The sequence below is a fragment of the Atractosteus spatula genome, chromosome 25 (assembly GCF_055471065.1).
Source record: "Atractosteus spatula isolate fAtrSpa1 chromosome 25, fAtrSpa1.hap1, whole genome shotgun sequence".
Classification (NCBI taxonomy): domain Eukaryota; kingdom Metazoa; phylum Chordata; class Actinopteri; order Semionotiformes; family Lepisosteidae; genus Atractosteus; species Atractosteus spatula.
This window is the reverse complement of record NC_142730.1, coordinates 1498880-1519084: the sequence shown is the minus strand read 5'-3', so window position 1 is coordinate 1519084 and position 20205 is coordinate 1498880. Positions and strand designations below refer to the sequence as shown.

At 51.3% G+C, this 20205-nt stretch overlaps 1 protein-coding gene across 5 annotated transcripts; it reads left to right on the top strand.

Moving 5' to 3' along the window:
• The first annotated feature begins 571 nt into the window (after nt 1-571).
• Nucleotides 572-14091, top strand: cblc (Cbl proto-oncogene C). Of its 5 annotated transcripts, none has more exons than XM_088905532.1 (14): nt 581-1101; nt 1683-2030; nt 3635-3781; nt 3857-4013; nt 4515-4636; nt 4813-4950; nt 5547-5634; nt 6576-6707; nt 10443-10643; nt 11833-11958; nt 12666-12727; nt 13065-13142; nt 13276-13331; nt 13797-14091. In XM_088905532.1, the coding sequence occupies exons 2-14, from the start codon at nt 1720-1722 to the stop codon at nt 14018-14020; spliced, it is 1842 nt and encodes a 613-aa protein (XP_088761658.1). In that variant the 5' UTR covers nt 581-1101; nt 1683-1719; the 3' UTR covers nt 14021-14091. The 5 variants fall into 5 exon arrangements, with proteins under 5 accessions (XP_088761655.1, XP_088761658.1, XP_088761656.1 ...); XM_088905530.1 differs by having other exon boundaries at nt 630-1335; XM_088905531.1 differs by having other exon boundaries at nt 658-849.
• Nucleotides 14092-20205: the final 6114 nt, after the last annotated feature.

Here is a 20205-nt window from a genome sequence, read left to right as displayed (position 1 = left end):
AGTGTGTCTGCAGGATGGTCCAGTCCTGGTCCTGGAGAGACTAGTCAGTGTGTCTGCAGGGCTGTCCAGTTATGGTTTTGGAGGGATGATCAGTGTGTCTGCAGTGCTGTCCAGTTATGGTTTTGGAGGGATGATCAGTGTGTCTGCAGTGTCCAGTCCTGGTCCTGGGGTGTTCCACACTCCCGCCACCCTTTGTGTAAGGAAGTGCCTCCTGTTCTCAGTTTTAAATGCTCTTCCCTGTAGATTCCGCCTGTGTCCACTGGTTCACGTCTCAGTGTTGATTCTGAAGAGGTCCACTGCACTCGTATCTTTGAGGATTTTGAGCACTTGAATCAGGCCTCCTCTGTTGAAGACTGAAGAGACTCAGCTCCTCCAGCCTGCCAGTGCAGCACATTCCTTCAGTCCTGCAGAATGTCTGTGCCTGCTCCTCTCTGGACACACGCCAGGGCAACAGGCAGTTCTCGTCACACGGCAACCAAAATCTCCCCTCTCTGTCTGCGCCTGTGCGCTTCATCGGCAATGAGACCAAACCTGTTTGTCTGCTTGAGACCAGGAAATAGATCAAAGGCTCAGAGTGAGAGAGAGCGAGAGAGCGAGAGAACGAGAGAACGAGAGACCGAGGGGGTAGTGATCTTCCTCTTCGGCCCCAAGCTTTCTCTCTCACTCTGTCTTCTGCACGCGTTTAAAATGAAGGTCACTGACGTGAAAGAGACAAGTGTGTTTGTTTGACACGGGACAGGAGTGTCCACTAGCCCTGTCTGGCTTCCTGCTGGACACTGCTTGAACTGAGGACTGTGCTGGGGAAGGAGATCTGCTGTCTGTTCTCAGGAGTTTTTTTGTGCTGGAGAGGTGATCTGCTGTCTGTTCTTGAGCGTCTTTGTCCCAGAGAGGAGATCTGCTGTCTGTTCTCAGTAGTTTATTTGTGCTGGAGAGGTGATCTGCTGTCTGTTTTTGAGCGTCTTCGTCCCGGAGAGGAGATCTGCTGTCTGTTCTCAGTAGTTTATTTGTGCTGGAGAGGTGATCTGCTGTCTGTTTTTGAGCGTCTTCGTCCCGGAGAGGAGATCTGCTGTCTGTTCTCAGTAGTTTTTTTGTGCTGGAGAGGTGATCTGCTGTCTGTTTTTGAGCGTCTTCGTCCCGGAGAGATCTGCTACCTGTTGTCTATAGTTTTTGTGCTGGAAAGGAGACCTGCTGTTTGTTCTAGAGAGATTTTGTGCTGGAGAGGAGATCTGCTGTCTATTGTTCAGCATCTTGGTCCTGGAGAGGGGATCTGCTATTTGTTCTTGAGCATCTCTGTGGGGACCAGCCTGACAGTCACAGAGTCTAGGGGCTCTGAAGGTGCTTTCTTCCAACAGAAGCCCAGCACTCTCTCTGATTCTCCTTCTCCAGCTCCTCCTCTCCTCTGTCCTCTGTCTCCCTGTCTCTCTCCTCCTGCCCCTCTCCCTCTCTGACCCCCCGTATCTCTGTCTCACCCCTGTCTCTCTCTCTGCCCCCCTGTCTCCCTCTCTCTAACCCCTGTCTCTCTCTCTCTAACCCCTGTCTCTCTCACTCCCCTGTCTCCCTCTCTCTCCCCCTGTCTCTCTCTCTTTCCCCTGTCTCTCTCTCTCTGTGCTGCTCTGCGTCTCTACAGACAGACAGACAAAGAGATTGCTCATCACTTCCTGTTCGTTGTCCTCTGGCCCCAGTCAGGCCTGGTCTCCAGGGAGCGCTGGACAGACCCCCATGGCGTCTGCGAGGGGGCCGGACCGCCGGACGCTGGACAAGGTGGGGAGGCGGCTGCAGAGGCTGCAGAAGCTGTGTGAGAACCCGCGGCTCGGCCTGCGCAACAGCCCCCCCTACCTGCCGGAGCTGGTGCCGGACACCCTCGGCCACCTGCGGCTGGTGTGGGGGTCCCGCGGGGGGGCGGCGGCGGCCAGCGACGAGGCCGAGTACCTCGGGCTCCTGCTGCGCCACCTGCTGGACAAGGCGGACCGCGCCGTGCTGCTCTTCAAGGACGGGCGGGAGAAGATGTTCGACGAGAACTCCAGCCACAGGTAAGCCCGAGAGGCCCCCGGGTTCGAGCGTCAGACGTGGCCTCCCTGCGGTCAGCTTCGGCGGGGGGCGGTGGTCTGTGACACAGGGCAGGTCACACATGAAGGGGGCCCTCAGACCATCCAGCTGTGTCTGGCTTCAACAACATTGCTGGGCAGCTTGTTTCACACTCCCACCACTCTCTGTGTAAAGAAGTGTACTAAATGTCTGTGAGCACAGTAAGGTGTACAGTGTACTACTTAATTAACTTTGAGCAGTCTATGACCAGAGTAAGCAGTACAGTGTACTCATTAACTAACTAATGAGCACAGTAAGGAGTACAGTGTGCTAAATGTCTATGAGCAGAGTAAGGAGCACCTCCTGTGAGGTGTGATCACAGCCCTGCAGACATACTGACCAGCCCACCAGGACCTGGACTGGACACTCCCAATGTAGAAAATAGATTCCTAGAGCAGAGGTCAGTGCATCTACATTGAAGAGCTGAGTAAATCACAGTGAGAGCAGGGTAAAAGCACAGTACAGTGCAGGAAGTCACAGTGAGAGCAGGGTAAAAGCACAGTGCAGTGCAGTAAAGGCCAGTGAGATCAGGGTAAAAGCACAGTGCAGTGCAGTAAAGCCCAGTGAGATCGGGGTAAAAGCACAGTGCAGTGCAGTAAAGCCCAGTGAGATCGGGGTAAAAGCACAGTACAGTGCAGTAAAGCCCAGTGAGATCGGGGTAAAAGCACAGTACAGTGCAGTAAAGCCCAGTGAGAGCAGGGTAAAAGCACAGTACAGGGCAGTAAAGCCCAGTGAGATCGGGGTAAAAGCACAGTACAGTGCTGTAAAGCCCAGTGAGATCAGGGTAAAAGCACAGTACAGGGCAGGTTTGGGCACAGAGAGGCTGGTACAGTAACTCATGACACCAGCTGTGGGTGACCCACAGGGTGTGCAGAGGTTGTTGCCAGAGTTACCAGGGTACCAGAGGAGAGCTGAGCAGCGCAGTCAGACATGAGTAGCACATCTCTGACAGCGACGAGGAGACCAGGGGGAGGTCTGCAGGCCAGCTCCGCCGTCCCAGCGCAGAGAGCCTGCAGACAGCTCGCCCACGTCGGGGCAGACAGCGTCCCCGTTTGTCGAAGCAGAGCTGTTGCCCTGGTTACAGGCAGGGCAGAGGGGGGCTGGTCAGTGAAGTAACGGAAAGTTTCATCAGCCAGGTAGCAGCACAGCGGCTGCAGGCCCTTGAAGGACAGGAAGCTGAGGCAAGAACTTCCTGTTTGCGTGCGGCGTTCGCCCTGTCGGGCTGGGTGTGTGCGGCTCCTGTCAGTGTGTGTGTCTCTGTGTGTCCCTGAGATTGCAGCTCCTGATAACACACGCTGCGTCCCCACAATGGACAGGACCGCCCTCACCCTGTGGGGGAGAGAAGAGTCAATAACAAGGCCCTGAGAGTCAGTGGGAAGCCTCACAGAGACGCTACTACATCTGTGTGTGTGTGTGTGTCTCGTGTGTTTCACAGGAGTACCACTGTGTGTGTGACAGTGACTGTGTGACTGTGTGTGTCACAGGAGGACCATGTGTGTGTGGAGCTCTCTCCCGGCCAGTGTGTATCAGCTCTCTCTCCCTCTCCCAGGAGGAACCTTACCAAGCTGTCTCTGATCTTCAGTCACATGCTCTCCGAGCTCCGGTCCTTGTTTCCGGGGGGACGCTTTCAGGGTGACTCCTACAGGCTGACCAAGAGTGACGCCGGCGAGTTCTGGAGACGAGCATTCGGGAGCAGGTGAGGACGAGGAAGAGAGTGGACGCCCTGGGCAGTGTGCTCTGACGCAGGCGTGCTAATCTGTCTCTCTCTCAGGTGCGTAGTGCCATGGTCTTCCTTCAGGCAGCAGCTGCGTCAGGTGCACAGCTTTGAGGAAGGCATGGAGTCCATGGCCTTGAAATCAACCCTCGACCTCACCTGTAATGACCACATTTCCATCTTTGAGTTTGACATCTTCACTCTTCTGTTCCAGGTGCATTTCTGTAGACAGAGTCTTCCACTCTGTGTGTCAGTGTGTCTGTATTAACCCCTCTCTCTCTCAGTGCAGTGTTAATGTACTGGAGTGTCCAGTCAGTGTGTCTGTATTAACCCCTCTCTCTCAGTGCAGTGTTAATGTCCTGGAGTGTCCAGTCAGTGTGTCTGTATTAACCCCTCTCTCTCTCAGTGCAGTGTTCATGTACTGGAATGTCCAGTCAGTGTGTCTGTATTAACCCCTCTCTCTCAGTGCAGTGTTCATGTACTGGAGTGTCCAGTCAGTGTGTCTGTATTAACCCCTCTCTCTCTCAGTGCAGTGTTCATGTACTGGAGTGTCCAGTCAGTGTGTCTGTATTAACCCCTCTCTCTCTCAGTGCAGTGTTCATGTACTGGAGTGTCCAGTCAGTGTGTCTGTATTAACCCCTCTCTCTCAGTGCAGTGTTAATGTACTGGAGTGTCCAGTCAGTGTGTCTGTATTAACCCCTCTCTCTCTGTCCAGCCCTGGTCCACTCTATTAAGAAACTGGAATCACTTGGCGGTCACTCACCCAGGGTACATGGCCTTCCTCACTTATGACCAGGTCAAGAGCCGGTTGGAGAAGTACAGCAACCGACCTGGGAGGTACTGACCTGACATACTGACACACTAACCACCAGACACACTGAGCAGTCCACTATACACTAACACATCAGCCCACTGACTGACCGGCATGTTTGCTGTCTGACAGCACTGTGATAATGCCTCAGCCTGACCAGCGTCTGTCTACTGTCCTATCATCCTTTCTGTCTCTCTCTCAGCTACATCTACCGACTCAGCTGCACCAGGATGGGCCAGTGGGCGATCGGTCATGTGACAGAAGATGGCAATATTGTACAGACCATCCCCCACAACACTCCCCTGTACCAGGCACTGATCCAGGGCTACAGAGAGGGGGTGTGAGTGCACCTAACACGTCTGTAACATGTATACTGAACATGCATGCTGTTACACGTACTGTATGCTGTTATATGCATTTTATTTCAAAGGATTGTACCTTTCCTGAACACTGACTGTAATAGTTTATACATAAAACACAATGACTATTACAGGGCTGTGGCTTTACTGAATACTGACTGTAATATTATATACTCGAAGCACAGTTACTATAAGAGGGCTGTGTCTTTACTGAATAATGACTGTAGTATTATATACATGAAGCACATTGAATATTACAGGGCTGTGTCTTTACTGAGTAATGACTGTAATATTATATACATGAAGCACATTGAATATTACAGGGCTGTGTCTTTACTGAATAATGACTGTAGTATTATATACATGAAGCACATTGAATATTACAGGGCTGTGTCTTTACTGAATAATGACTGTGATATTATATACATGAAGCACATTGAATATTACAGGGCTGTGTCTTTACTGAATAATGACTGTAATATTATATACATGAAGCACATTGACTATTAAACGATTGAGCCCTTTCTTTTTGAATAGTATATATATGAATCAAATTTTCTGGGCTGTGTTGGTGCAGATATCTCTATCCAGATGGACGAGACATTAACCCAGATTTGAGCTGTTTGTGCGAGTCAGTGAACAAGGAGAGAATAAAGGTCACTCAGGTAACACAGTATCTTCCTGCTCTCTCAGTGCAGCGTTATTGTCCTGGAGTGTCCAGTCAGTGTGTCTGTATTAACCCCTCTCTCTCTCAGTGCAGTGTTAATGTACTGGAGTGTCCAGTCAGTGTGTCTGTATTAACCCCTCTCTCTCTCAGTGCAGTGTTAATGTACTGGAGTGTCCAGTCAGTGTGTCTGTATTAACCCCTCTCTCTCTCAGTGCAGTGTTAATGTACTGGAGTGTCCAGTCAGTGTCTGTATTAACCCCTCTCTCTCAGTGCAGTGTTAATGTACTGGAGTGTCCAGTCAGTGTGTCTGTATTAACCCCGCTCTCTCTCAGTGCAGTGTTAATGTACTGGAGTGTCCAGTCAGTGTCTGTATTAACCCCTCTCTCTCAGTGCAGTGTTAATGTACTGGAGTGTCCAGTCAGTGTGTCTGTATTAACCCCGCTCTCTCTCAGTGCAGTGTTAATGTACTGGAGTGTCCAGTCAGTGTGTCTGTATTAACCCCTCTCTCTCAGTGCAGTGTTAATGTACTGGAGTGTCCAGTCAGTGTGTCTGTATTAACCCCTCTCTCTCAGTGCAGTGTTAATGTACTGGAGTGTCCAGTCAGTGTGTCTGTATTAACCCCTCTCTCTCTCAGTGCAGTGTTAATGTACTGGAGTGTCCAGTCAGTGTGTCTGTATTAACTCCCCTCTCTCTCAGTGCAGTGTTAATGTACTAGAGTGTCCAGTCAGTGTGTCTGTATTTACCCCTTTCTCTCTCAGTGCAGTGTTAATGTACTGGAGTGTCCAGTCAGTGTGTCTGTATTAACCCCTCTCTCTCTCAGTGCAGTGTTAATGTACTGGAGTGTCCAGTCAGTGTGTCTGTATTAACCCCTCTCTCTCAGTGCAGTGTTAATGTACTGGAGTGCCAGTAGCTCAGTGTGTTTGCCCCTCTCACCCTCAGGAACAGTATGAGCTGTACTGTGAGATGGGCAGCAGTTTTCAGCTCTGTAAGATTTGCACAGAACGGGACAAGAATGTGAGAATAGAGCCTTGTGGTCACCTCATGTGCCAGCCCTGTCTGCATGCCTGGCAGGTAACACAGACTACTTGTAATACCTGTCATCAAGTACTCTAATGTACAGACCCCCTGTCTCTCCCTGTGCTATTAACCCTCCTCTCTCTTCCTCTCTACAGACCCTGTGTCTTTCTGTAATCACCCCTCTCTCTCTGTACAGACCCTGTGTCTTTCTGTAATCACCCCTCTCTCTCTGTAAAGACCCTCTGTCTTTCTGTAATCACCCCTCTCTCTCTGTACAGACCCTGTGTCTTTCTGTAATCACCCCTCTCTCTCTGTACAGACCCTGTGTCTTTCTGTAATCACCCCCTCTCTCTGTACAGACCCTGTGTCTTTCTGTAATCACCCCTCTCTCTCTGTACAGACCCTCTGTCTTTCTGTAATCACCCCTCTCTCTCTGTACAGACCCTGTGTCTTTCTGTAATCACCCCTCTCTCTGTACAGACCCTGTGTTGTTCTGTAATCACCCCTCTCTCTCTGTACAGACCCTGTGTCTTTCTGTAATCACCCCTCTCTCTCTGTACAGACCCTGTGTCTTTCTGTAATCACCCCTCTGTCTCTGTACAGACCCTGTGTCTTTCTGTAATCACCCCTCTCTCTCTGTACAGACCCTGTGTCTTTCTGTAATCACCCCTCTCTCTCTGTACAGACCCTGTGTCTTTCTGTAATCACCCCTCTCTCTCTGTACAGACCCTGTGTTGTTCTGTAATCACCCCTCTCTCTCTGTACAGACCCTGTGTTGTTCTGTAATCACCCCTCTCTCTCTGTACAGACCCTGTGTCTTTCTGTAATCACCCCTCTCTCTCTGTACAGACCCTCTGTCTTTCTGTAATCACCCCTCTCTCTCTGTACAGACCCCGTGTTGTTCTGTAATCACCCCTCTCTCTCTGTACAGACCCTGTGTTGTTCTGTAATCACCCCTCTCTCTCTGTACAGACCCTGTGTCTTTCTGTAATCACCCCTCTCTCTCTGTACAGACCCTGTGTCTTTCTGTAATCACCCCTCTCTCTCTGTACAGACCCTGTGTCTTTCTGTAATCACCCCTCTCTCTCTGTACAGACCCTGTGTCGTTCTGTAATCACCCCTCTCTCTCTGTACAGACCCTGTGTCGTTCTGTAATCACCCCCTCTCTCTGTACAGACCCTGTGTCTTTCTGTAATCACCCCTCTCTCTCTGTACAGACCCTGTGTCTTTCTGTAATCACCCCTCTCTCTCTGTACAGACCCTCTGTCTTTCTGTAATCACCCCTCTCTCTCTGTACAGACCCTGTGTCTTTCTGTAATCACCCCTCTCTCTGTACAGACCCTGTGTTGTTCTGTAATCACCCCTCTCTCTCTGTACAGACCCTGTGTCTTTCTGTAATCACCCCTCTCTCTCTGTACAGACCCTGTGTCTTTCTGTAATCACCCCTCTGTCTCTGTACAGACCCTGTGTCTTTCTGTAATCACCCCTCTCTCTCTGTACAGACCCTGTGTCTTTCTGTAATCACCCCTCTCTCTCTGTACAGACCCTGTGTCTTTCTGTAATCACCCCTCTCTCTCTGTACAGACCCTGTGTTGTTCTGTAATCACCCCTCTCTCTCTGTACAGACCCTGTGTTGTTCTGTAATCACCCCTCTCTCTCTGTACAGACCCTGTGTCTTTCTGTAATCACCCCTCTCTCTCTGTACAGACCCTCTGTCTTTCTGTAATCACCCCTCTCTCTCTGTACAGACCCCGTGTTGTTCTGTAATCACCCCTCTCTCTCTGTACAGACCCTGTGTTGTTCTGTAATCACCCCTCTCTCTCTGTACAGACCCTGTGTCTTTCTGTAATCACCCCTCTCTCTCTGTACAGACCCTGTGTCTTTCTGTAATCACCCCTCTCTCTCTGTACAGACCCTGTGTCTTTCTGTAATCACCCCTCTCTCTCTGTACAGACCCTGTGTTGTTCTGTAATCACCCCTCTCTCTCTGTACAGACCCTGTGTCTTTCTGTAATCACCCCTCTCTCTCTGTACAGACCCTGTGTCTTTCTGTAATCACCCCTCTCTCTCTGTACAGACCCTGTGTCGTTCTGTAATCACCCCTCTCTCTGTACAGACCCTGTGTTGTTCTGTAATCACCCCTCTCTCTCTGTACAGACCCTGTGTCTTTCTGTAATCACCCCTCTCTCTCTGTACAGACCCTGTGTCTTTCTGTAATCACCCCTCTCTCTCTGTACAGACCCTGTGTCTTTCTGTAATCACCCCTCTCTCTCTGTACAGACCCTGTGTCTTTCTGTAATCACCCCTCTCTCTCTGTACAGACCCTCTGTCTTTCTGTAATCACCCCTCTCTCTCTGTACAGACCCTGTGTCGTTCTGTAATCACCCCTCTCTCTCTGTACAGACCCTGTGTCTTTCTGTAATCACCCCTCTCTCTCTGTACAGACCCTGTGTCTTTCTGTAATCACCCCTCTCTCTCTGTACAGACCCTGTGTCTTTCTGTAATCACCCCTCTGTCTCTGTACAGACCCTGTGTCTTTCTGTAATCACCCCTCTCTCTCTGTACAGACCCTGTGTTGTTCTGTAATCACCCCTCTCTCTCTGTACAGACCCTGTGTTGTTCTGTAATCACCCCTCTCTCTCTGTACAGACCCTGTGTCTTTCTGTAATCACCCCTCTCTCTCTGTACAGACCCTGTGTCTTTCTGTAATCACCCCTCTCTCTCTGTACAGACCCTGTGTCTTTCTGTAATCACCCCTCTCTCTCTGTACAGACCCTGTGTCTTTCTGTAATCACCCCTCTCTCTCTGTACAGACCCTGTGTCTTTCTGTAATCACCCCTCTCTCTCTGTACAGACCCTGTGTTGTTCTGTAATCACCCCTCTCTCTCTGTACAGACCCCGTGTTGTTCTGTAATCACCCCTCTCTCTCTGTACAGACCCTGTGTTGTTCTGTAATCACCCCTCTCTCTCTGTACAGACCCTGTGTCGTTCTGTAATCACCCCTCTCTCTCTGTACAGACCCTGTGTCTTTCTGTAATCACCCCTCTGTCTCTGTACAGACCCTGTGTCTTTCTGTAATCACCCCTCTCTCTCTGTACAGACCCTGTGTCTTTCTGTAATCACCCCTCTCTCTCTGTACAGACCCTGTGTCTTTCTGTAATCACCCCTCTCTCTCTGTACAGACCCTGTGTCTTTCTGTAATCACCCCTCTCTCTCTGTACAGACCCTGTGTCGTTCTGTAATCACCCCTCTCTCTCTGTACAGACCCTGTGTCTTTCTGTAATCACCCCTCTCTCTCTGTACAGACCCTGTGTCGTTCTGTAATCACCCCTCTCTCTCTGTACAGACCCTGTGTTGTTCTGTAATCACCCCTCTCTCTGTACAGACCCTGTGTTGTTCTGTAATCACCCCTCTCTCTCTGTACAGACCCTGTGTCTTTCTGTAATCACCCCTCTCTCTCTGTACAGACCCTGTGTCTTTCTGTAATCACCCCTCTCTCTCTGTACAGACCCTGTGTTGTTCTGTAATCACCCCTCTCTCTCTGTACAGACCCTGTGTCTTTCTGTAATCACCCCTCTCTCTCTGTACAGACCCTGTGTTGTTCTGTAATCACCCCTCTCTCTGTACAGACCCTGTGTCTTTCTGTAATCACCCCTCTCTCTCTGTACAGACCCTGTGTTGTTCTGTAATCACCCCTCTCTCTCTGTACAGACCCTGTGTTGTTCTGTAATCACCCCTCTCTCTGTACAGACCCTGTGTCGTTCTGTAATCACCCCTCTCTCTCTGTCAGAAGTCAGACAGCCACTCCTGCCCGTTCTGTCGCTGTGATATCCGGGGGACAGAGCTGATTGCCATCGAGCCCTTCGACCCCCCCCCCAGTGGGAGAGCAGGGCAGAGCGCAGAGCAGGGGGATGAGAATGAAGATGAGGATGATGAGGATGATTTGGAGGATGTGGAGCAGGTGATGGAGGAGCTGGCCCTGATGAAGAAGGTGAGTTCTGTCTTCCTTCCTCTCTCTCTGTCTCTGTATGTTACATATAAACATCTGGAGCATTACTAGGTCTGCCTGTGTCCAGTGTCTGTGTCCAGGCTGTGGTCACTGAGCCTGTCCTCTATGGACAGCCAGGTCTGCCTGTGTCCAGTTTCTATGGCCAGGCTGTGGTCACTGAGCCTGTCCTCTCTGGGCAGCCAGGTCTGCCTGTGTCCAGTTTCTATGGCCAGGCTGTGGTCACTGAGCCTGTCCTCTCTGGGCAGCCAGGTCTGCCTGTGTCCAGTGTCTATGGCCAGGCTGTGGTCACTGAGCCTGTCCTCTCTGGGCAGCCAGGTCTGCCTGTGTCTAGTGTCTGTGTCCAGGCTGTGGTCACTGAGCCTGTCCTCTCTGGGCAGCCAGGTCTGCCTGTGTCCAGTGTCTATGGCCAGGCTGTGGTCACTGAGCCTGTCCTCTCTGGGCAGCCAGGTCTGCCTGTGTCCAGTGTCTATGGCCAGGCTGTGGTCACTGAGCCGGTCCTCTCTGGGCAGCCAGGTCTGCCTGTGTCCAGCGTCTGTGTCCAGGCTGTGGTCACTGAGCCTGTCCTCTCTGGGCAGCCAGGTCTGCCTGTGTCCAGTGTCTATGGCCAGGCTGTGGTCACTGAGCCTGTCCTCTCTGGGCAGCCAGGTCTGCCTGTGTCCAGTGTCTATGGCCAGGCTATGGTCACTGAGCCTGTCCTCTCTGGGCAGCCAGGTCTGCCTGTGTCCAGCGTCTGTGTCCAGGCTGTGGTCACTGAGCCTGTACTTCGTCAGGGTCTGTTTCTCTTTGCTGTTATTTAGCTTGGTTAGATATTCGGCTAGTGTGTATTGTCTGTTTAGGGTTCTGTAGCATTCCAGTTTGTGTTGTGTTTGTGTGTGTGTGTCCCAGTGTGTGAGATAGTGCTGTTTGATCTGTGCTGTGATGTGGTTGATTCTAGCAGTGCTGTCCTGAGGCTGGCTGGTGTCAGTGTGGCTCAGGTCAGTGAGCCTCAGGACCAGCTGGCTCAGGGGGCTCGTCGTTGGGCTCAGCTTTCATTCCCTCTCTCCCTCCCTCTCTCACCCCCCCCTCTCTCTCCATCCCTCTCTCCTTCCCTCTATCTCACCCCTCTCTCTCACTCCCCCTCTCCCTCCCTCTCTCTCTCTCCACCTCTCCCTCCCTCCCTCTGCCCTCCCAGGCTGGTTCGATCTCTGGGTCACACCCCGGGTGCACGACCCCCACCCTCCCTGTGCGGGCGCCCCCCCTCCTGCCCCCCCGCCCCTCTGCCACAGACATGTCATTTCAGTACGGCCGCGACCGTGACGTGAGTAGCGCTGTGCGCTCCCTGACTCACCGCGGGCACCGCAGTCTTCACAAGGTGGCGCTGTGTGGACTCCTGGTGTTAAGGGTTCTGAGTTCGGGGTCGGAGATGGGTTCAGGGTGTGTTAAGGGTTACGAGTTCAGGGTCAGAGATGGGCTCAGGGTGAGTTAAGGGTTACGAGTTCAGGGTCAGAGGTGGGCTCAGGGTGAGTTAAGGGTTAAGTGTTCAGGGTCAGAGATGGGCTCAGGGTGAGTTAAGGGTTACGAGTTCAGGGTGAGTTAAGGGTTCTGTGTTCAGGGTCAGAGGTGGGCTCAGGGTGGGAGTTAAGAGATAAGAGTTCAGTGCTAGAGAAGGGTGAGAGTTAAGGTATCTGTGTAGAGTTCTAGAGTTTAGTTTAGGATGAGAGCTGAGGGTGGGGGCTGTGAGTTCAGGTTTAGGGCAGGGGGTTTATGAGTTTGAGGTTAAAGTTGTTTTTTTTTTAGGAATAGAACTGGCTTTACAGGTTAGTGTCAGAGATTGAGTAAAAGGGCAGTGTTCATGTTAGATGGTAGAGGTCAGAGTTCAGGTTAAGGATTAGGGTAGACACTGGGTAAGGGTAAAGGGTTGATCAATATGGTAACACAAGCTCTATGAGGCTTTGACCTCAGCAAGCAGCGACCAGCACACTGAGGAATTGTGGGAATTGATGTTCACTGTGACTGTCTGTGCAGCCCCATGGTGTTGTCACCCTCAGAGAGAGACAGCAGCACAGCCTCTCTGACATGGTGTTCAGGTAAGGGTTAAACTCTACACTCACACCGACACACAGAGACAGACAGGGACACAGAGAGAGACAGACAGGGACACACATACAGAGGGATACAGAGGTAGACAGATTCTGTGAAATGTGAGACAGGCAAGAAGAGACAGTCAGGGACACACATACAGAGAGAGACAGACAGGGACACCCTCATGAAGACACAGCTCAGACACACATCAATAGATGATCAAATTCCAGTACAGGATTCAGATTAAGAGACGTTCTGTTCTGTATAAACCTAATTATTTCTAATCAATTTCATCCTGCTGCTGCTTATCAATGTATTCCCCCCCCCCCCGGTACCCACAAGCCACTGCCAGGAGAGGTCCAGCAGTGAAGACGAGGATTCTGGGAGTTCCACACCCCCACAGCGAGGTGCAGGGAGCAGGTGAGTGAGCAGTGCCACCTGGAGACCACTCCGGCTACTGCAGGCATAATGACTCAGGTTCAGACTGTCTGCCCTGTCCCGTGAGACAGCATTAACCCTGTCTCCCTCTATCACCCCCTGTCTCTGTCTCCAGGAACAACACCAGTTCTGAGTTAGACACACCTTCTCCTTCGCTGCCCATCAGAAACGGTGAGTGAGATGGACTCTCAGGCTCTATGGCCACTCAGCTGGACAGCCAGGCAGAGAGACAGGCAGTCAGAAAGAGACAGGGTCAGGCAGAGAGAGACAGATAGTCAGAAAGAGACAGAGTCAGGCAGAGAGACAGGTAGTCAGAAAGAGACAGGCAGGCTGGAAGAGACACACTCAGACAGAGAGATAGTGTCAGACAGAGAGTGACAGGCAGTCAGAGAGTGACAGGGTCAGGCAGAGAGAGCCAGGCAAAACAGACACAGAGAGAGTGACAGGGTGAGTCAGGGAGTCAGACAGCCAGACTCTGGGTCCTGCTGTGCAGCACTTAACAGTACTCTTTCTCTCCTCTCTCCCCGTTCTCCTCTCTCTCTCCTCTTTTTACCTTGTTCTCCTCTTTCCTCTCTCCTTTCTCTCTGTTCTCCTCTCCCTCTGTGTTCTCCTCTCTCCTCTCTCCCCCTCTCTCAGCTGGAATACCCTGGATCCAGCCCGTGCTGGACACCCAGGAGACAGGAGAGCGGCTCTCCAGAGGAGGCAGGGAGAGGTGTGTGGCCGTGCTGCTGAGGGAGGGATACGGCCGGAGGGAGGTGGACAAGGCCCTGTCCATCGCTGCAGACGACGTGGGGCTGGCCAGAGAGATTCTGCGGTCATTCTCTGTGCCAGGCTCTAGCCACACCAGGGCCTGGCACTGACCGAGGGTACAGGCTCCTTAATCGATCTTAGAGCTGTAGAAATCAGAAATAAAGGTGGCATTATCACTGGACACACGTCTCTCTGCTGATTTCATTTCTTTAACTCTCAGCGACCGTCGACCTGTCGAGGCAGGAGTTACAGCTGGACCTCATGTCCAACGGCGCTTCAGGAAGCACTGTTTTACCTGCATTCGGCCAGCAGGTGGAGACAAAGAACACCTGGTTTCCTGTCTGCTGCCGTCTCCACTCTGACCACCAGATGGCAGAAGAGACACGCTTGTTTTTCCCAGCGGCGAGCGGCGACAGGTGCTCTTGAGGCGCCCGCGGCGGGACGTCCGGAAGACACAAAGGCGTCGCGCTTCACCGCCGGCCTGCTGCTGCTCGTCAGTGCGGAGCGTCCAGACACACACGCTCTCCTGTGGCTGCAAGCTCGGCCTGTCTCTCCGCCTGGCGCCACCCAGACACGCCCCCCCCGGGCACAGCCGGCTCCTCTGTGAGGGAGAAACGCGCTCGAGTCTCTTTCCAGCAGAGCCTGCTCCTCCTCAGCAGCCCGACCCTGACCTTGGGGGGTCTTTCTGCTCCTGCCTGTCACTCACAGGCTCTCTCACAAAGACCACGACCGACAGCTGTGACCATTAACACTCAACCCCACACCTGTCCAGATTAACCTCTCTCTCTCAGTGCAGTGTTAATGTACTGGAGTGTCCAGTCAGTGTGTCTGTATTAACCCCTCTCTCTCTCAGTGCAGTGTTAATGTACTGGAGTGTCCAGTCAGTGTGTCTGTATTAACCCCTCTCTCTCTCAGTGCAGTGTTAATGTACTGGAGTGTCCAGTATTAACCCCTCTCTCTCAGTGCAGTGTTAATGTACTGGAGTGTCCAGTCAGTGTGTCTGTATTAACCCCTCTCTCTCTCAGTGCAGTGTTAATGTACTGGAGTGTCCAGTCAGTGTGTCTGTATTAACCCCTCTCTCTCTCTCTCTCAGTGCAGTGTTAATGTACTGGAGTGTCCAGTCAGTGTGTCTGTATTAACCCCTCTCTCTCAGTGCAGTGTTAATGTACTGGAGTGTCCAGTCAGTGTGTCTGTATTAACCCCTCTCTCTCTCAGTGCAGTGTTAATGTACTGGAGTGTCCAGTCAGTGTGTCTGTATTAACCCCTCTCTCTCTCTCAGTGCAGTGTTGATATTTCAAATTGACATGATGTTCCAGGAATGATAACAGCCCTCAGGAATCGTCCTTGGTTTGGTTTGGAGCTGGGGTGTCTGGAAGAGACAACAGAGGCTGGCTATGGGTGATACACAGAGCACAGCGCCTGTGTGTTATCTGTGATCTTTGCTGAGTCCAGTGACGTCGCAGGGACTTGTTGACATACCTGGCTCTTTCATTCCACAGAACTGCACCTCTTCATCCTGCTACTCTTCTGAACTGAGAGATAGGACCTTGGTCACCGTTCCAGACACCCGCAGCTCTCAGTGTAAAGGTATGTCATTTTACACGCGACTCCTGTTTCCTTGATTGCAGCTTCTCTCAAGTGTTTATTTTTAGGAAAATAGCAGTTTAGTTCCTTTTACCTGTCAACATATAAGTCCCTGTAGATCTGTGTGTGTGTCACTGTGCGTGCTGTTGTGTGAGCGTATCTCTGTGTGAGAGTAAGACTGTGTCAGTGTGTGAGAGACAGTGTTACTCTGAGTGTCACTGTGTGAGAGACTGCTGCTGTGTGTGTCTGCATGTTACTGTGTGTGAGAGAGTGCTGTGTGTTACTCTGTATGTGTGAGAGATTGATATATGTGTGTGTGAGAGATTGGTGTGTGTTACTGTGTGTGAGAGAGAGTGCTGTGTGTGTTACTGTGTGAGAGAGTGCTGTGTGTGTGTGTGAGAGAGAGTGCTGTGTGAGAGAGTGCTGCTGTGTGTGTTATTCTGTGTGGGGGAGTGCCACTCTTTCTGTATGTGTTGAACAGATAAAAGTTGAGCTCTTTAAAACAGGAGGTACTTCATAGCTGCTGTGTGGTGGACTGTGTACACTCAGCTGTCCAGTCTCTCTAGGGAGTAACATTCCCAGCACACACCTCTCTCCCTCCCTCGTTAGCCTCCGCTCGTTAATCCTGAGGCCTCCCTCTTACCTGTTTATCACCTCCCTCCCCCTATCACTCATCTCCAGCTCACATTCCCTGAATTCCTCACTGGCCCAGCTCTCAACACAAGGAGGAACAGAGAGAGGGGGGTGAGACTCAGGACAGCACAAGCCAAACACTGGGACACACACACACACACAAAACACACACAGGAGTGCTACAGCACCCTAAACTAGCTGAGGATCAGACCAGGGTAAGAAACAGCTAAGAGATATGGACCTGGCTGTCTACAGAGGACAGGCTCAGTGACCACAGCCTGGACACTGATACTGGACACAGACAGACATGGCTGTCCAGAGAGGACAGGCTCAGTGACCACTGACACTGGACACAGACAGACCTGACTGTCCAGAGAGGACAGGCTCCTTGACCACAATCTGGCCAGAACAACTGGACACAGGAAGACCTGGCTGTCCAGAGAGGACAGATCTAGTCCCAGAATTCCCACACCTGTCACAGTCAGAACAGCTCCCAGTCCTGCTGGAGGAACTGTGGGCCTGTGATCTTCTGATCTTCAGTGACAGCCCGAGGAGCAGCGAGCTTGTCTCTCAATAATGTTTTGTGTCGTATGTGACTGTCCAATAACATTTTTACTGTGAATGTTGTGCTAATTGTTAAAGCTTTTAGAACCTGAGTTTGAGAGGGAAGGAGGGAGTGAGGGAGCCTGCAGTCTGTGAACACATCATTAGAATATATCAAACAAGTTACTTACCCTCTGGAACAGGAGCACTAGTAAAACCAACAATGATGAGAAGAAGGAGGCACAGACGTGTTGTTAAATGAGAAAACAGCAGGAGGCCAAAGAATTCTTTCGAAGCAATTAATGTAATTCTCAGTAACGACCCCCAGGGGAGAGGAAAGAGAGGAATTGTAACAGCTCAGCCACACGCTCACACACACACACCAGGGACGGCTGGAGAGATGCTGGCCAGGCTCAGTGACTGACACCCCACACAGAGATCACCTGTCCTCACCTGTGTGTGTATCAGTGCCCACAGTGGACAGACCCAGGAGAACTGGACAGCCCACACAGAGATCACCTGTCCTCACCTGTGTGTGTATCAGTGTGTCAGTATGAAGGTCTTTGTGAGTCAGTGTCGGTATGGGTGTCAGTGTGAGTCAGTGCGTGTCAGTGTGTGTGTGTTGCACTGTCAGCACTGTTACAGACACACACACACCAGGCAGCGTGGCTCCTGGCTCTGATCACACTCAGCAGGCTGTGAAACAACACCAGCCCCACTCCCGACTGGCTGAGCTGGGAGCTCAATTAGCAACACTAACAGAACGTGTGCACACCCTGCTTCTACTGCCAATTTAGGAGACGAACAAAGGCCACTAACGAGGGGAGCTCGCTAATCGTTAATTGATCTGAAGAGCTCGTCCAGCAGTGGCCCTTTCAAGGCCCCCAGAGAATCCCCTTCAGCAGCTCAGCTGGGCAGCTTGTTCCAGACACCCGCCACCCTGTGTGTAAAACAGCAGTTCCTGTTCTCACACTTTCCTTTACCCGCTGTTAGCAAAATAGGGGCATATTTATCTGCCTGTCCAGTACACTTTGTATGGGTGATTAGAGCTGTAAAACCTGGAGTGGATCAGACTGCTGTGCACTGGGAGTCTGAGTGGATTTCCTGGCCTCCTATATGCATACACACTACAAAAAAACATAGCACATGTGTGTAAAGAAGGAATCACATTTCCTTGATCTGTATGTTGCATCACCAGCGTCTCTAATGACAGGCTATAACATTCTGCTTCACCAGCAAAACTATCCACAGCAAACAGCACAGTCAAGTAACTGCTCTCTCTCCATCTCTCCTTCTGCCAGGTTTACCTTCCAAAACCACCTTCTGACTGACCACCACACTGACACTCTGACTGACACACTGACTGACCAGCAACCTGACACTCTGACTAACACACTGACTGACCAGCAACCTGACACTCTGACTGACCAACACAGTGACACACTGACTGACCACCACACTGACACTCTGACTAACACACTGACTGACCAGCAACCTGACACTCTGACTGACACACTGACTGACCAGCAACCTGACACTCTGACTAACACACTGACTGACCAGCAACCTGACACTCTGACTGACCAACACAGTGACACACTGACTGACCACCACACTGACACTCTGACTAACACACTGACTGACCAGCAACCTGACACTCTGACTGACACAATGACTGACCAGCAACCTGACACTCTGACTGACCAACACAGTGACACTGACTGACACACTGACTGACCACCACACTGACACTCTGACTAACACTGACTGACCAGCACACTCACTCTGACTAACACACTGACTGACCAGCACACTGACAGATCGACTGTCTCACAGATCTACTGACCACCACACAACCAAACTGACTGCCACTCTGACAGACAGCCTGGCCCGTGACTGTTACTCCCAGTGAGAGACCATGCCCATCCATGTGCTCCTATCCTGTCCTCCCAGATGAGACTCTCAAGATTTCATTTTCACACAGATGCCTCATTAAACAAAGACAGTGGATTCTGCACTCAGCTAATTTCATCACCACCCTGGAGCTCTGCGGTGCAATTATCCAGCTCTTAATAGCAAACCACTCATAAAGAACAGAGAACATTATAAACACCCCCAGCCACAGTAGCATCTCAACTCATAAACTACAGATTTCCTTCTGCAGAGAGAGACACACTGCAAGACCGGCTGTCCTCCTGGTCTAACAAGACTGGACCTGAACCACTGGACCAGCTGTCCTCCTTGTGTAACAGGACTGGACCTGAACCACTGGACCAGCTGTCCTCCTGGTGTAACAAGACTGGACCTGAACCACCGGACCAGCTGTCCTCCTGGTGTAACAGGACTGGACCTGAACCACCGGACCAGCTGTCCCCCTGGTGTAACAGGACTGGACCTGAACCACTGGACCAGCTGTCCTCCTGGTGTAACAGGACTGGACCTGAACCACTGGACCAGCTGTCCTCCTGGTGTAACAGGACTGGACCTGAACCACTGGACCAGCTGTCCTCCTGGTGTAACAGGACTGGACCTGAACCACTGGACCAGCTGTCCTCCTGGTCTAAGAAGACTGGAAGTTCCTCTCTCTCTCAGCTCACTCTCTTGATACACTTGTACATTCTACACACACTCGCTCTCTCTCCCTGTCTGTCAGGACATAAATCTGCCCCCTCAGCCCCCGTATCAATTACACAGAGTGAAAAACTCCCATTTAATATCCTAATGGACGCCTGGCATCCGAGCAGCAGAGCCGAGATGGTGACGTCACCAGAGCAGGTCCGCAGTGTGTTTATCCTGGAGTCTGGGACCTGACAGCCCTTCTCCGTCTTCCCATCCCTTCATCCCTCTCTCTTCCTCTCCCTCTGATTTTCAGATGCTTGTGCAGCTCTGGAGACACAGCAGGTTCTGCGTACCGTCCACTGATCACCTTCATTAATCACTATCGCTGATCAACCAATGATCAGCGTTGTCGCTCCCTACTGATCATCCGAGTTCAACAGTATCAGTCTCCACTGCTGAACCTACTGATCGTCTTGAGTTCAACAGTACACCTATCTGATCAGCTGGAACCAACAATATTGATCAGTAGTGTTGTAGACAGGTTGTGTTTGACAGTCTTGATCGGTAGTGTTGTAGACAGGTTGTGTTTGACAGTCTTGATCGGTAGTGTTGTAGACAGGTTGTGTTTGACAGTCTTGATCGGTAGTGTTATAGACAGGTTGTGTTTGACAGTCTTGATCGGTAGTGTTGTAGACAGGCTCTGTTTAACAGTCTTGATCGGTAGTGTTGTAGACAGGTTGTGTTTGACAGTCTTGATCGGTAGTGTTGTAGACAGGTTGTGTTTGACAGTCTTGATCGGTAGTGTTAGCCAGCACTGACAATATTGCAGGGTAGACAGAGACCGACAGATTACACTGCTATCAGACACATGGACAAGCAGACAGAGAGCAGCAGGATTCCCATATAAGGTGATTTTCTTGTGTTTCAACAAAAAGGCACAAGTAAAAACACAGAAAAGAGGCCAGGAGCACCAGGG

Bases quoted from the DNA above. Each gene is read 5' to 3' on its own strand.
- cblc (XM_088905529.1), top strand. From the start codon at position 1,720: ATGGCGTCTGCGAGGGGGCCGGACCGCCGGACGCTGGACAAGGTGGGG. The intron at 4,951-5,546 runs GTGAGTGCACCT...GTGTTGGTGCAG, and splicing joins CAGGGCTACAGAGAGGGGGT to ATATCTCTATCCAGATGGAC. The intron at 6,708-10,442 runs GTAACACAGACT...TCTCTCTGTCAG, and splicing joins CCTGTCTGCATGCCTGGCAG to AAGTCAGACAGCCACTCCTG.